Source organism: Xenopus tropicalis, chromosome 1, assembly GCF_000004195.4.
Source record: "Xenopus tropicalis strain Nigerian chromosome 1, UCB_Xtro_10.0, whole genome shotgun sequence".
NCBI classification, from domain to species: domain Eukaryota; kingdom Metazoa; phylum Chordata; class Amphibia; order Anura; family Pipidae; genus Xenopus; species Xenopus tropicalis.
In genome coordinates this window covers 120,284,454-120,299,504 of record NC_030677.2, presented here as the reverse complement: position 1 = coordinate 120,299,504, position 15,051 = coordinate 120,284,454, and the positions used below count along the sequence as shown (strand labels likewise).

The 15,051-nt window shown below is 37.9% G+C and overlaps 1 protein-coding gene across 4 annotated transcripts in view; it reads right to left on the bottom strand.

Annotated features, from left to right (window-relative positions):
* Positions 1 to 15,051, bottom strand: part of fsd1l (fibronectin type III and SPRY domain containing 1-like) — a 48,265-nt gene that overhangs the window by 22,253 nt on the left and 10,961 nt on the right. For all 4 annotated transcript variants that reach the window (XM_004910850.4, XM_004910852.4, XM_004910853.4 and 1 more), the window contains exons 2-6: positions 13,681 to 13,776; positions 10,096 to 10,227; positions 6,974 to 7,075; positions 5,257 to 5,279; positions 4,033 to 4,154 (exon numbers count right to left, since the gene is read on the bottom strand). In XM_004910850.4, coding sequence (XP_004910907.1) covers positions 4,033 to 4,154; positions 5,257 to 5,279; positions 6,974 to 7,075; positions 10,096 to 10,227; positions 13,681 to 13,776 — 475 coding nt within the window. The remainder of the gene's footprint in view (positions 1 to 4,032; positions 4,155 to 5,256; positions 5,280 to 6,973; positions 7,076 to 10,095; positions 10,228 to 13,680; positions 13,777 to 15,051) is intronic.

Below are 15,051 nucleotides of genomic sequence, written 5' to 3'. Positions count from 1 at the left end.
ACTTTCTCCCTGCCTGTAATTTGCATCCAAGAGCACAATATAAACAAGTGTTAGTGCTCAGCTCTGTTACTGAGCAGTGCTGAAAGTCAACACCCATTAAAAATTAATGTGCTCAAAGAAGTCGAAAACATTAATAAATTGACACAACAAGCAACTTTGATAAACATGTCAATTTGTTAACAGTTTCCTAACTACAGGTATGGGATCCGGAAAACCCGTTATCCAGAAAGCTCCGAATTATAGAAAAGCATTTCTTACATAAACTCCATTTTAATTAAATAATTCAGATTTTTTAAATGGATTTCCTTTTTCTATATAATAATATAACAGTAGGCTGCATTTGGGCCCAAATAAGATATACTTAAACCTTATTGGATGTAAAACAATCCTATTGGGTTTAATTAATGTTTCATTAAATTTTTTTAGTAGACTTAAGGTATTTAGATCCAAATTACAGAAAGACACCCTATCTGGAATACCTTTGGTCCTGAGCATTCTGGATAACTGGTCCTCTACCTGTACCAGGAAAATGTACCTAACATTCAGCAAGGTATTGTTAAATAGCACCAGATCATACTGCTGGGAAATCTTCTGGTTTCCCCAGATTGTCCTATTTATATATGTTGGTTGCCCTTCAACATCAAGGCTTTAAAGACTGTAATTTCTGAAAATTGTTGCCATAGTTAGAGTAATGTAGGTCTATATTCATTTAAAGATTCACAGCAGTATAAAAAGAGAGTGAAAGGTACAGGCACCACAGTATATAAGCAGATATTTGAGACCCTGTCCATTGTACTAAACTAGGGCATCGCTATTTTGCAGGTTAACCAAGGAAAGCCCTTCTGTGGCTCAGTGAATTGTTGTGAGGAAAAAATAACAAAGAAATGTTAAATTATTCAGGAGCTATAAGCACAAATAATAAAGTTGCTTGGGTTGCTTGGATCATTGGGTAATTCAAAGATAGACTGAATAAGAGTTGGCCCTCTGCTACAATGGATATACTATTGCTGCCCTTCAGACAAATTATTTGGTCATTTATATAAGTATTATATTTATAAGTATTTTGTACAGTAAAGAGGACCCTAGTTTGTTCTTTTTAAATGCAAGCCACAATCAAAGGTATAAAGAAGTTGGGGAGCAACACAAGCATATAAAATGTTTTTGGGGGTGTCAAATATGGGCTGTAATTGTCTGTTTGGTAGCTTGTCTGAACTGGCAGCTTACAGGAAGTTCTATTTGTCAGTACACCTGGTTTTTATGCAACTAAAACGTGCCCAGAGCCAGGAATTCAAAAATAACTGAGAGCAACATCCAAGGGGTTGGTGAGCAACATGTTGCTCAGGAACCACTGGTTGGGGATCACTTGTATAGTAGTTATAGTAGCATACCTTTAGTTTTTTTTTTTAGGAGCATTTTGGCCACAGGTCAGAAAATACTGCCATCCCTCTATGCCACCACCTATTAGTCTAGAGCAGTGCTGTCCAACTTCTGTGGTACTACCGAGGGCCGGAATTTTTCTGGCCTATGTGGTGGAGGGCCGATAATAGATGCCCGTTTAGTTATAGTCTGAGTCTAAAGGTGGCCATACACGCACCGATATTATCGTACGAAACCTCGTTTCGTACGATAATCGGTGCGTGTATGGCATGTCGGCGAGTCGACCGATATCGCAGGAAGCTGCCGATATCGGACGACTCGCCGATCGGACAAGTTTGAAAATTTTGATCGGGCGCCATAGAAGGCGCCTGACCAAAATTCTCCCTTCAGAGCTGAATCGGCAGAAGGAGGTAGAAATCCTATTGTTTCTACCTCCTTACCTGCCGATTCAGCCCTGAATGGTGTGTGGCGGATCTTACGATGTTTCGTGCGACCGATGGTCGTACGAAACATCGTCGGATCGCCACGTGTATGGCCACCTTAAGGTGTGAACAATGCAGGGGGTGAACAATGCAGGGATTAAAAATTGTGAGCAATACAGGGGATTAAATGTTTAAACAATACAGGGGTTTACAGCCTGAATCTGAGGTGTGAGCTGGGGGTCACTTAATCTCAGTACTGATACCATTTAAAGCTCACACAAAAGGTAAGCAGTCACAGCAGCCAGACAGGTGGGGGGCCACTGGCTGCCAGTTGGACAGCACTGTAATAGAGTATATTTTATTTTCAATACAATTTTTTTATACAGTTTTTATTTTATTATTTGTCTTTCTCTTCTGTCACTTTCCAGCCTGTAATCTGAAGTGCAACATGGTTGTTGGCAGCCAAAAAACTGTAAAGGTACAATTTTATTGTTATTCTTACTTTTTATTTCTTAAGGTCCCCATACACTATAAGATCCGCTCGCATGGCGATGTCGCCAAGCGAGCGGATCTTTACCCGATATCCCCACCTACGGGTGGGCGATATCGGGTAGCAACTTGCTTTAAAAAAAAAAAAATCTGATCGTTTGGCCCTGGGGATTACATTTGCGGCCATGGGCAGTCGGTTCGGGGACCGCATCAACGAGCCGATGCGGTCCCCGATCCGACTGGATTTTCTAACCTGGCCGATCGATATCTGGCCAATTTCAGGCCAGATATCGGTCAGCCAGGCCGCTCGTTTCTTCCCATACACGGGCCGATTAGCAGCCGAATCGGTCCAAGGGACCGATATCGGCAGCTTCTATCGGCCCGTGTATGGGGGCCTTTAGTTCAGGCCCTGAGCAAAAAGCTAAATAAAGGCGATTTAAGGAAAACTACCCCCCTTAAACTATTGCCAATGTACTGGTTGTGTATTTTGCTCAGTTGCCACAGATTAGCAGTGCTTTGGTACCCATATGGTCTCTGTGCATTGTAGACATCTGGGAGCCATCTGGTTAAAGGGATGAAGGAGTCAGTTTATAAACAGTTTCACATGCATTCCAATTACACTAATAACATTAAAATTAGGGATGTACCGAACCCACTTTCTCTGGGTTTGGCCAAACCCACGAACCCACCCAGAAGGATTTGGCCGAATCCTGAACCAAATCTTAATTAGCATATGCTGATTATAATTGGAAGGGGTTAAAAAAATCACCACGCAGCAAAAAAAAAATAAAAAAAAAATTCACTGCCCATTTAACCCCTTTCCGAATTCTAATTAGCTGATGAACTTCAGTCACATTTTACTGCTGAGCTGCAAGTTGGTTAAAGAATAAAATGTTAAATGGTTGAGAGAATTATTTGCTAGGTAAACAGTGTAATTTAGAAATAAAATATATACCATAAGAATCAGGACAGAATCCCTTAAAGCACATTACAAATTATGTCTATTCTGGACATTTCTGTGTTTCAACTCAGTACACTAAATGGGACAGAGACCACTACATGTTAAATAGTATCTACAATAAAACATTCAGAAGATTCTGAATCTAAATATAAATAGGTGAAGCACCAAATCTACTCTTTTCAAATTTGGCTAAATCTTCTATGAATCCTAATTCTCACTTGCCTATAAAAATGTATGAAGTTCTGGGAAATAAAATCTGCACACTTAATCATGAGACGCTGATGGGTTCTGATTCAGTTTGGCTAGCACTTGAATTAGTCCGAATTCCAATCCTGCCAAAAAAGTCTTGGATTTGGCCAAACTTAATCTGGTATACAGTGCATCCCTCATATAAACAAAAGATATTAACAGGTAACATTCTATACAGTATCTAGTAGAATAAAGTCTAAAGCAACTGGACTTTGAGTTTTCTTGAAAACATTTCACTATTTATTTGAGCGACTTCTTCAGCTTATCTGAGTAGTAGGGAATTCCCCTAGTCTTCTTAGATATGTAACATTCTTGCACAGTGGTTCTCAACCTTCCTAATGCCGTGACCCTTTAATACAGTTCCTCATGTTGTGGTGACCCCCAACCATAAAATTATTCCTAAGACCATCAGAAATATGTGTTTTCCAATGGTCTTAGGCGACCCTTGTGAAAGGGTCATTCAACCCCCAAAGGGGTCCTGACACACAGGTTGAGAACTGCTGTTCTAGCATGTATTGGCACTGTTCACCTTACCTGGTAAGAACTTCAGAGCCTGGACTATCTTCCTTTCTTGGGAAAAGTCCACCATTAAATGGGTCATATTGTCGCTGACCTTTGGTTTCAGTGAGAGTCGAAATGCAGCGGCCATTGTTACTCTGCAATGGAAAGATTACAAAAAACAAATCAACAAATAGACACAGATTTGAACAAGGATGGAACACTTACAGATATACTCTGATTAGTCCAGATGAAGTGAATGTTTTGCTATCTGACATACAGGGCCACACTACTTTCTGTTAAAATGACTGCCATATAAGCCTCCTGCTATCTGCTTGTTTGGTGAATCCCACTGTTCTAAAAGATACCACATCTTTCTACTTGTCTCTAATTTCTCATTGCATAGTAAGACATTGCAATAGGTTTGGATTGCTTATATATTTTTTTTTTATTACTAAATACAAAATGGCTAGCCCCTGTGTGTCATTGCCCTACAAATTTACCTGACTTATCAGAAGTATTGGTCTATCATGAATCATATAAATGCCTGTAGCATGAACAATGTTTTAGGGATTCAAGAGAACATCAGAACATCAGTAACCAACAATGCATGCATAGTAAACATAGCTCATATACAATATACAATTGCATATGCCAATTAGCTCTAAGCCTTATTTTATGCAAGCTGCTACTCTCTAGATTTGTATTTTCTTTTTAGCCATTATTCATAATGAAACATTGGCATCTCTCCCGTAATAAACCCAACTGCAGAATGGAATGGCTACTGCTATTCTGTATGATTGCTTTAGCTATTATACTATACAGGTCACTTGGGGACTATCAGACCAAAAATCAATGCACATCATATACAGAATTATCACTACAGGATTTGAGTTTTGTTTTATGGCTAAGGATTACAAAGTTTACAAAGCTAATTTGGTAACATTTCCAAGTTACTCCGGGCATGATTTTAAAGGTAGAGAGGAAGTAATCATTGTGCAGTCATTACTTCTTACGTTTGAAATTAAAACAGTCAATAACTACTAAAATGTTTCTTTTATACACATATAGATAAGTTGGCTCCAAGCTTACAACCAATCCACTCTCAAACAATATACATGAAATAGGATATTCTTATTGAACTTTCAACCAATAAGAATGAAGAAAGAGGTTAATATAAAACAAGACAGGCTGTTACAAAGGAAAGGAACAGTGGCAAATTAACATAGCAGGAAGAAGAAGTGGAAGCTTGTACTGTACCTATCCTTGATCTGTCTGGCAGCCTTGGTGCAAGTAAAGGAGAAGAGAGAGGTAAAGTTAGTGTCCATGCAAGTCTGAAGGAATGTGAACTCCATGCAAGACAGTGCATCATAATAATTCATGTATTGCCTTACAGCGTGTTAACTTGTGAATTGCTGTTGGAGTGTTTATATTTTCTTAAATGGCAGTTGGCATACTGCTTGTCTTTGTCCAGAGATTCTCCATAAACTAAAATACAACAACAACTACTGATCATAAAAATATTCTGATACTGCTGTCATTGGGTCTATAGAGAATAGGCGAGACAATCGGTATATAATTTCCCACTGTACTGTATTAACATGTATTATTAAGAAAAAAAAAATGTTCTGCACACATTATAGTAACTGTGAAAGACAGTAAAGAATGCAACTGCTGAAGAGCTCAAATTCTGGTTCACCTTGCCATATAGCAATTGACTGGCCAAACAGCACTGGTGGTTGGCGTGTAAGGCGTTTATGGCAGAAGAATGTTGATAAGAGACACCCAGCTGCTGTCTTTACAGACAGCTAGGCTACTGCCCAGTCAAGCTCACCTCTTTTCAAGCAAGAAGCAACAGGGGAAAATGCTTGGGCACATTTTATCTAGCTGAAAAGCACCCCATTTGCTATAAGTCTAACTTTCTGTAAGCAATTGTTATTACTGCAATCATAGCTGAAACCACACAGAAGAAATATACACACATATGCAGATTAATATGCCCTTTGCATAATAAACTAGACGTGAGGGTAAAAGGAATGCTGGGTGTAGCATGAGGCATGTAAATAGCTTCTGTTTTCAAAAGACTGTATTTGTATTCTAAGCAGCTTATCAGCGATCTAAGAAATATTCTGCTATTAATATCAACTGCAGTAGTGCATTTGAAGCAAAAAAAACAACTTTACCAATCCAGGCAAACAGGACATTACTTTTAACTGCATAAAAACTCTTACATTTTTTGGTGTTACTGGTCCTTTAGGAAAAGTTGATGTACCGTGCTAGCCAGTCAAAATGTTACAGGGTAACCCTGTTGAAATAAAAAATAACAAAAGTGGTATTCAAGCTTGAAAAAGCTTGAAAAAGCTTGAAAGCTTGAAAGCTTGCTATGGGTATCTTAGCCAATAAAGGTATCCACCTTATACCACTTTTGTTATTTTTTATTTCAAAAGGGTAACCCTGGTCCTTTAGGGTAATAGCATATTGTGAGTTACTGTATGTCACCAATGCAAAATAACCTTTGGGCAGACAACAAAAATGCCACAAAATACCTTTGTTTGCAAAAATAAACACCCTTAAAAGGAGTAAAAGTCATTTTGGCATTTTACTGCCAATAGATTCACCACATTAGTGCCACCTAGAATAATATATTTATTCTGCAGAAAGCATAACCATACCGGAGTAAACAACTCTAGAAACTTTCTCCGTTTGCCTAAGACAGCAGCTGCCATTTTAAGTAGCTTCTTGCTACAGCTCTAGCTATTATAGCTTCGATCACACAATTTTTTCACTGGTGATAAAATATGAAAATAAAGGATCTATCTGTAAAAAAAACTATACAAATAGAAAACATAGGTAGATGCGTTTAGTATCTGCAAGTAGAGAATTCGGAGAATTACAGTCTCTTTATGCTTCCTGACAGCTTCTAACTCTGTTGCAAAAAGAGACTGGCAGGCATCTAATCAGACTGACTTGTCTGTACCTTTGTGAATTCTTCAGGTTCCTTTATGCTGAGAGACTGTGAAGCGAATTCTAATAGCTCCTCTGAGCTCTCCAGGGCATTTGTACACTGGGTCAACTGATTCTAGGAAAAAGGGGAGCAAGAGAAGCAGATTTTTATGTTGCAAATACTAAGCCATCAGCTGCAAATATATCTACAGTTATCATTTACTATCTACAGAAGACAAAAATAAAAATTGTTTACACCTACATGCATTAAATGCAGGCTTAATGCAAATAAATCTGACTCATAATCAGGGTGTTGTGCATTCTGTTATGTCATTTGTCAAAAGCTATCGCAACAATTTTCAAAATTAATGCCATGTCAATCATTTCTTGCCTACATGCCAGGCGTTTAGCCAGCATTTATTTTGCTTGTTTATATTTTTAATGATTTCTGTCTTTATTTATGAATACCAAGTTTTTTTAAAATTTTTAGTATTTAGATAGAATTGTTCATCTCCATACAGAGAATGATGTGGGAAATCTGTATTTATAATTATGTGGGAAAAGTTGCAATAGAATGTATATATTTTTCTATGGCATTTCTTCAGCAGCTATTTGGCATTTCTTTATCAAATGTTATCACATTTATTAATACATAATGTTTAAGTGAGTTTTAGCAGACTAAAAGGTGGCCATACACAGGAAGATTCGTGGATCTTGTCTTACAACAGCGGGTATAGGCCCTTTTGGATCAGGGACTGCAGCAACAAGCCAATGTAGTCCCCGATCCAACAGAACATCAAACCTGCCCAATCAAGATCTGGCCAATATTAGGCCAGATTTTGGTTGGGTAGGCCCGTCAGGGGTATAAGCTGCCAAATTGGTCTGAAGGACAAGAATCAAGCCACTTTTCAAGTCTGGTTATCCAAATTACATCTGTAAAACCCCTGGTTCCACACATTCTGAATAAGATCCTATACCTGTACCTTTCTGATATTTTTGAAAAATTTCAACATCTTTTTGCCTGAATTGTTAAAATTGTAACCACATTACTATTTTTTTTGTAAACCTGGAACTAATTATTCTTTTTTTCCAGTGCTAAGCCAGGTCACTGAAGGAAAATTAATATCCTTTGCAAATTTTGTATTTGTTTTATAAAGTTTAGACACAGAATAATTGTTCTGTATAAATAAAACTAAACATTTTAATAAAGACTATTGATCTATGACTGTTGAACAACAGCAAGGGTTAAATTATTATGTGATACTGGAACTGGTACTGGTTTTAAGCCACCATTAAAAATTAGGCATGTAGCCTTTTGCTTTATTTTTATTCATTTAAAATTCCAATATTGTGAACTTATTACTATATAAAAGAATAGTAAAATATTGAAATAAAAGTCTGCTTGAAACTCTGCTTTATAACTGAAAGTTTTTTTATCCAGATAAGCACAACTTTTCTTTCTGCTATTAATATATGCTATACCAGCATCTTGTCATAATCTCCCTACTTCCCAGCTTCTGTCTGCTTAATCCTGTATTGTCCAATAAATTGAACAACCAGTCAGGAGTTTCAAACAAGCAAGTTGCACATACAATTTTGTATTAAAATTCAGGTATATTGAATGGTTTTAACACTGAAAGAATGAATCAAACAACATATGACTGGCTCGATCATAGATGATTTTGACAAAGTTGAACAACTGAAAATATATTGCAATATCTGCCAGAAGCTAGTTATGTACACATACTCTAATCTGGGAAAGTTGGATAAAGGTTGGATAAAACTCACAGTATTACATGTATTTTCTTTGCTGAATTTGGACAGCACACTGTTGATGTTTATTATATGTTTGAATGTTCCCCACCCACCCTATTCTACTCTTAACCTCCCAACTAGCCCCCCTTTTACCCTCTCCCCACACAAATACCAAAAACCTTTACATAAGAAGATCTATGCTTGCTCTATTTATAGGGAAGTATACTTTTCTAATGTTTTTCTAATGTCTTTTAACCATTTTATAAGGCTGTTATTTGTGCCTCTTAATATGGTAGGGACAGTTAAACTTACAGACTGGTACAGGTATAGGATCCCTTATCCGGAAACCAATTATCCAGAAAGTTCAGAATTACGGAAGGTAAGAACAATGGGAAAACGGGAACCAACCCTTCCTTGAAGTATATAAAATTGATTGTGAATTACTTTTGTGATAGTGAAAGTATACATTAGAAAGCCTGGGATTTTTGGAAACTTAGTGTGAAATCCTAGGAGAATGCCAACTGGCTTTCCTAAGTACTCCTAAAAGCCCTGAAAGCTATTTAGGATGAAATCTGGAATAACTATTTATTTGCCATGTTTTGTATTGCACATTTTTCTTAATAAAACTATTAATGCATCTTGACAGAAGCAGAGTTTCAGTGGTGAAAGAAGTGTGTTGCCTTTACAGGACTCTGTCTGCTAACATTCACATTTCAACTGCTCAGTTTCCAAAGTGAGTGCTTTAACAGTTCCCCTCCTCAAAGCAAGAACACACTGGGGCCAAACGCACAGAATACAATAAACTTACTTCTTTAAAAGCCACCACTACCCAAAATCCTTTGTTGAACAGCAAAACAGGCAATGTACACCCTGCTCGTAGCTGGAAGTCTCATACTTAGTAATAATAGTTACAAAAGTAACCTGTGTTTGAGGGCACTGTGCTCCAACTAATGACTACATTATGACATTAAAATATCCTCAAGTGTGTTTGCTGAATTGTTACAAAATGTAGATCACCACTGAATACAGTAAACATGATCTTGCTCAAGTTCTATTGCATTAAGTCCTAATCTTAGATTCTGTAGGTGCATACCCATTGGTAAACATTAGAAACTCATGTTTTGCGAAGTGCTGAATGCATAATAACCATATGGCAAAAGCATTGAAAATACTGTGTGGTCAATCTGTAAGAAACAATAAAAACCATGAATGTCAATTTAAGGCATTGTACTATTTCATTACCACAGAAACTTTAAATATGTAAAAACAACTCAATATGTAAAAAGGCAGTTAGTAAAGTTTGGAACCAAGTTAAAGTGATGCTGTACTTAGACTGTCAGTATTGGATTCTTGTCAGATCTAGGTTATCAATATGTTAGAAATAAAACATTATGGGCTTACCTGCAGCTCCTGTGTTTTACGGGCTTGCTCTTGCTTTATAGTGTTAGACATGCTCTCTTTCATCTCATCCAGGAATGAGTAAAGGCTATCAAACTCATCATCCAAATCTGAAAGGACTTTAGTCGAGTTTGCCTGCAATGTCACAATACCATTTGCACCATATTTCATTGTATCAACAATAATATGTCTCTCTTTAGTAGAACAGAATTTGGAACACTCTTACATGCTTTATATACCTAAAGTTGTAATAGGGCACCCAGATATTGATATAAATTCCCCTTATTTTATGTTATTTTCCCTTATTAAGATATGGTCACTATCCCATCCAATACAATTAGATAGTTGTATGTTGTTAACAGTGGTCCCCAACCAGAACCCCAATTCAGGGCTTGGAGTCAAATTTTTGTTGCAGAAAAACAGGTGTACTGCCAAACAGACACTCCTGTAGGCTGCCAGTCCACATAGGGACTACCAAATAGCCAATCATAGCCCTTATTTGGCACCTCCAAGTACATTTTCAATGCTTGTGTTGCTCCCAAACTCTTTTTAAATTGAAATGTGGCTCACGGGTAAAAAAGGTTGGGAATCCGTGTAATAAAGGCTGTATACCTGACCCAATGTAATCCCCTGTTTGTATTAATGTATTCTACTGTACAGCACTGCATACATAAGTAGCGCTTTATAAATAAAGATATACATACATACATACAGTGGTGTGAAAAACTATTTGCCCCCTTCCTGATTTCTTATTCTTTTGCATGTTTGTCACACTTAAATGTTTCTGCTCATCAAAAACCGTTAACTATTAGTCAAAGATAACATAATTGAACACAAAATGCAGTTTTTAAATGAAGGTTTACGTTATTAAGGGAGAAAAAAAACTCCAAATCTACATGGCCCTGTGTGAAAAAGTGATTGCCCCCCTTGTTAAAAAATAACTTAACTGTGGTTTATCAATTTCAATTTTCAATTTCAATATCAATTTCTGTAGTCACCCCCAGGCCTGATTACTGCCACACCTGTTTCAATCAAGAAATCACTTAAATAGGAGCTACCTGACACAGAGAAGTAGACCAAAAGCACCTCAAAAGCTAGACATCATGCCAAGATCCAAAGAAATTGAGGAACAAATTAGAACAAAAGTAATTGAGATCTATCAGTCTGGTAAAGGTTATAAAGCCATTTCTAAAGCTTTGGTACTCCAGCGAACCACAGTGAGAGCCATTATCCACAAATGGCAAAAACATGGAACAGTGGTGAACCTTCCCAGGAGTGGCCGGCCGACCAAAATTACCCCAAGAGCGCAGAGACAACTCATCCGAGAGGCCACAAAAGACCCCAGGACAACATCTAAAGAACTGCAGGCCTCACTTGCCTCAATTAAGGTCAGTGTTCACGACTCCACCATAAGAAAGAGACTGGGCAAAAACGGCCTGCATGGCAGATTTCCAAGGCGCAAACCACTTTAAGCAAAAAGAACATTATGGCTCATCTCAATTTTGCTAAAAAACATCTCAATGATTGCCAAGATCAATATCTTGTGGACCGACGAGACAAAAGTTGAACTTTTTGGAAGGTGCGTGTCCCGTTACATCTGGCGTAAAAGTAACACAGCATTTCAGAAAAAGAACATCATACCAACAGTAAAATATGGTGGCGGTAGTGTGATGGTCTGGGGTTGTTTTGCTGCTTCAGGACCTGGAAGGCTTGCTGTGATAGATGGAACCATGAATTCTACTGTCTACCAAAAAATCCTGAAGGAGAATGTCTGGCCATCTGTTTGTCAACTCAAGCTGAAGCGATCTTGGGTGCTGCAGCAGGACAATGACCCAAAACAAACCAGCAAATCCACCTCTGAATGGCTGAAGAAAAACAAAATGAAGACTTTGGAGTGGCCTAGTCAAAGTCCTGACCTGAATCCTATTGAGATGTTGTGGCATGACCTTAAAAAGGCGGTTCATGCTAGAAAACCCTCAAATAAAGCTGAATTACAACAATTCTGCAAAGATGAGTGGGCCAAAATTCCTCCAGAGCGCTGTAAAAGACTCGTTGCAAGTTATCTCAAATGCTTGATTGCAGTTATTGCTGCTAAGGGTGGCCCAACCAGTTATTAGGTTCAGGGGGCAATTACTTTTTCACACATGGCCATGTAGGTTTGGATTTTTTTTCTCCCTAAATAATAAAAACCCTCATTTAAAAACTGCATTTTGTGTTTACTTGTGTTATCTTTGACTAATAGTTAAATGTGTTTGATGAGCAGAAACATTTAAGTGTGACAAACATGCAAAAGAATAAGAAATCAGGAAGGGGGCAAATAGTTTTTCACACCACTGTACATCTGCTGTATGCTAAAAACATGCCCCCAACAAGGATCGCCTGAGCATGCTGAGGCACAGAAAGTCTAAAAAAAATTTTCTCTCTTAAAATTGGTATCATAAACTGCACCCAACTGTAGGTTTCAAAATTTCCAAGTGACCAATGCTTAACCATGACATTATATGGGTGTTAGAGAATGCTAACATACCGTGTACAAAGAGATTCCTGTACCATAAAATTATACTAGCATAAGGATTACTTTCTATACACAAGTAAACCAAAAATACAGTCCTTAGATGTGTGGTTTCAGAGATGTCAACCAGGGTGGGCTGCAGCCATGGGGCAATTTTTTTTTGCTGTGCCCTGTGACATCACTGGAAGCAAAATCATTGTGCATGCTCACTGCTGGAAGTGACGCCCATGCACACAAGCTCCCTCTGTGCATGCATGAATTAAATTTGCTAAAGAAACTTGAAAACCTGGGGGAATGATATACAGTGACAGGAGGCCAAGGATAGGTGATCCAAACCTAGTAACTCCCAGTGAAATTCGTGGGAGTTGACATGATTATGGTTTAAAACTTTTTCCCTTCTTAGCAACACACAGCAACTGTAAATATAAGACATAACCAGGAGAACTAATTAATTTCTATTTTTGCAGTCAGCATGTAGCTGAGTGAAAAATTCTGAAATAAAAACAGGTGTTATACACAAAATACGTAAAAGCTGTCCCACCAATTTTATCCCACTTTTGCCACCAGAATTCCTTTGCCCTCTGATTTTTGGGTTATGCTAGATCAGGTGTGGAGGTAAGTAGTGGCGTAAATTATGGTATGAGAAATCCCTTTATAAATACTGCAATTAGCTCTGTAATGGAGCTAATTAATGGTTTTAATTGACTGAACTGAACTTTATAAACATGCTCTAATAAAAGAAAACTATACACCCAAACAATGTAGGTCTCTATAAAAATATATTACATAAACAAGCTCACTTGTATAACCGTGCCTTATATAAATAAAGTGGTCGGAGGGGGGAGGTGATCAGATGGTGTTTGGGGCCTCTGCGGGGTGGGAGGGGGGGAGGCAGCGGGGGCCATTGGGGGGGTGCAGAAGCCCCAGTCCTAGCCTGATAGTGATACACTTTTAAAATACATATACAAAAAGCATACTGTATTTCCTAATCTTTACATTTAATATAAGTTTTTTCTTAAAAATTGCATTTTCTACTAAGTTGCTTATTTATGGCTGTTATTTACTACCAGACATACCTGCACGCCTCTTAGTCTGTGCCTGAGAGTATCAATAAAATTCTGGATTTCATCATTTTTGTTGGCAAGGGTTGTAACAATCCTCTGCAAAGCTTCCTAGACAAATGGGAAATAGAGATGGAACATATTTATTATAAAAAGTAAATTAGAAGTAGCCTGTGAAAAACATCAAATATTTACACAGAAAACATTCAAGGTTTACTTTGTACAACAAGAAAGTAGATACATGTATTGTGGGATGAGCTGTACACATTCACAGAGAACTGTCTTCATAAAAAAATGAAAACTTTTGTATAGCTGATGGAGATGTATATAAGGAAGCAAAATGATGCAAATCCAATTCTGTACATAAAATTAGAGATTAACAAAGTACTGCCCTTCTACTAAAAGAGCAGTGTTATTTCCACAGGGCCAAATGCAACATATGCAACTCACTACTTGCTTAATAAAAAATATAAAATGTAAAACCAACCGCAGCTAATTCCATGTACTGTAAATTAGGTTACAAAAGTGCCATGTAGCTTTAAAAAGAATTAGGATGCAGCTGTTATTAACTCAGACCAAATTTGCTGTGTTTTGCATGTAAAGGTAGTCATACACTGCCAAATCCTTTTGTTAGGCAAGGTTGCCAAATAAGTAGATGAGTCCACCCTTGTACATACTGTGAGCTAGTCACCATGCTCAGCCCAAAATATGTGATGTGAATCAGCAGAAAAGAAGATGGGGTCTACTGTGGTCGCCTCAAGAGGTGCAGTCATAGTCATAAAGGGTTGGGGTTACCTTATTAACAGAGGTCATTTTTAAACCCCTGGGGTGCAAGAGCATGAAAGATAGCAAGAGTGTGTCCCTTAATGCTCAGTTATAGAGTTCTTGTGCCCCGGGATTTGCTGGTCTTTGTACATAGCAAGTCTAGGCCTCAGGGGCTGTGTCTCCTCATGCACAAGTTAGGGACAGCTGGGGGGGGGGACATCTACATGTCTCCCCCTGCCCTCTTGGATCAAGTGCTGCTTAAAGCAAAAAGTGCTCCATTTAAAGGGCATTCGACAGGTCTCTGTGCTCCAATAGAACAAGGCAAGGCACCACACAGTGGGCGATTGTGTCCTTTTCTTGCACTTTGCGCACATGTATGGTGAGATGTAAATGATCCCTAATGTGTAGAATTTCTAGCCTACTTCTATAATAAGCTCTAGTTCTACTTAAAGGTGTGCGCACATGTGTGTATGACACATGCTAAAAGTTATTTTGTAAAAGTGACCTTCATGTAACAGTATGTAGGCTACAAGCAAGTAGATTTAAATATAGACTTGCGTATGCATTATTGCTTATATTTAAAGTTAGCATCCCATTTATAGGTTCGTCTTAGTTTACTTT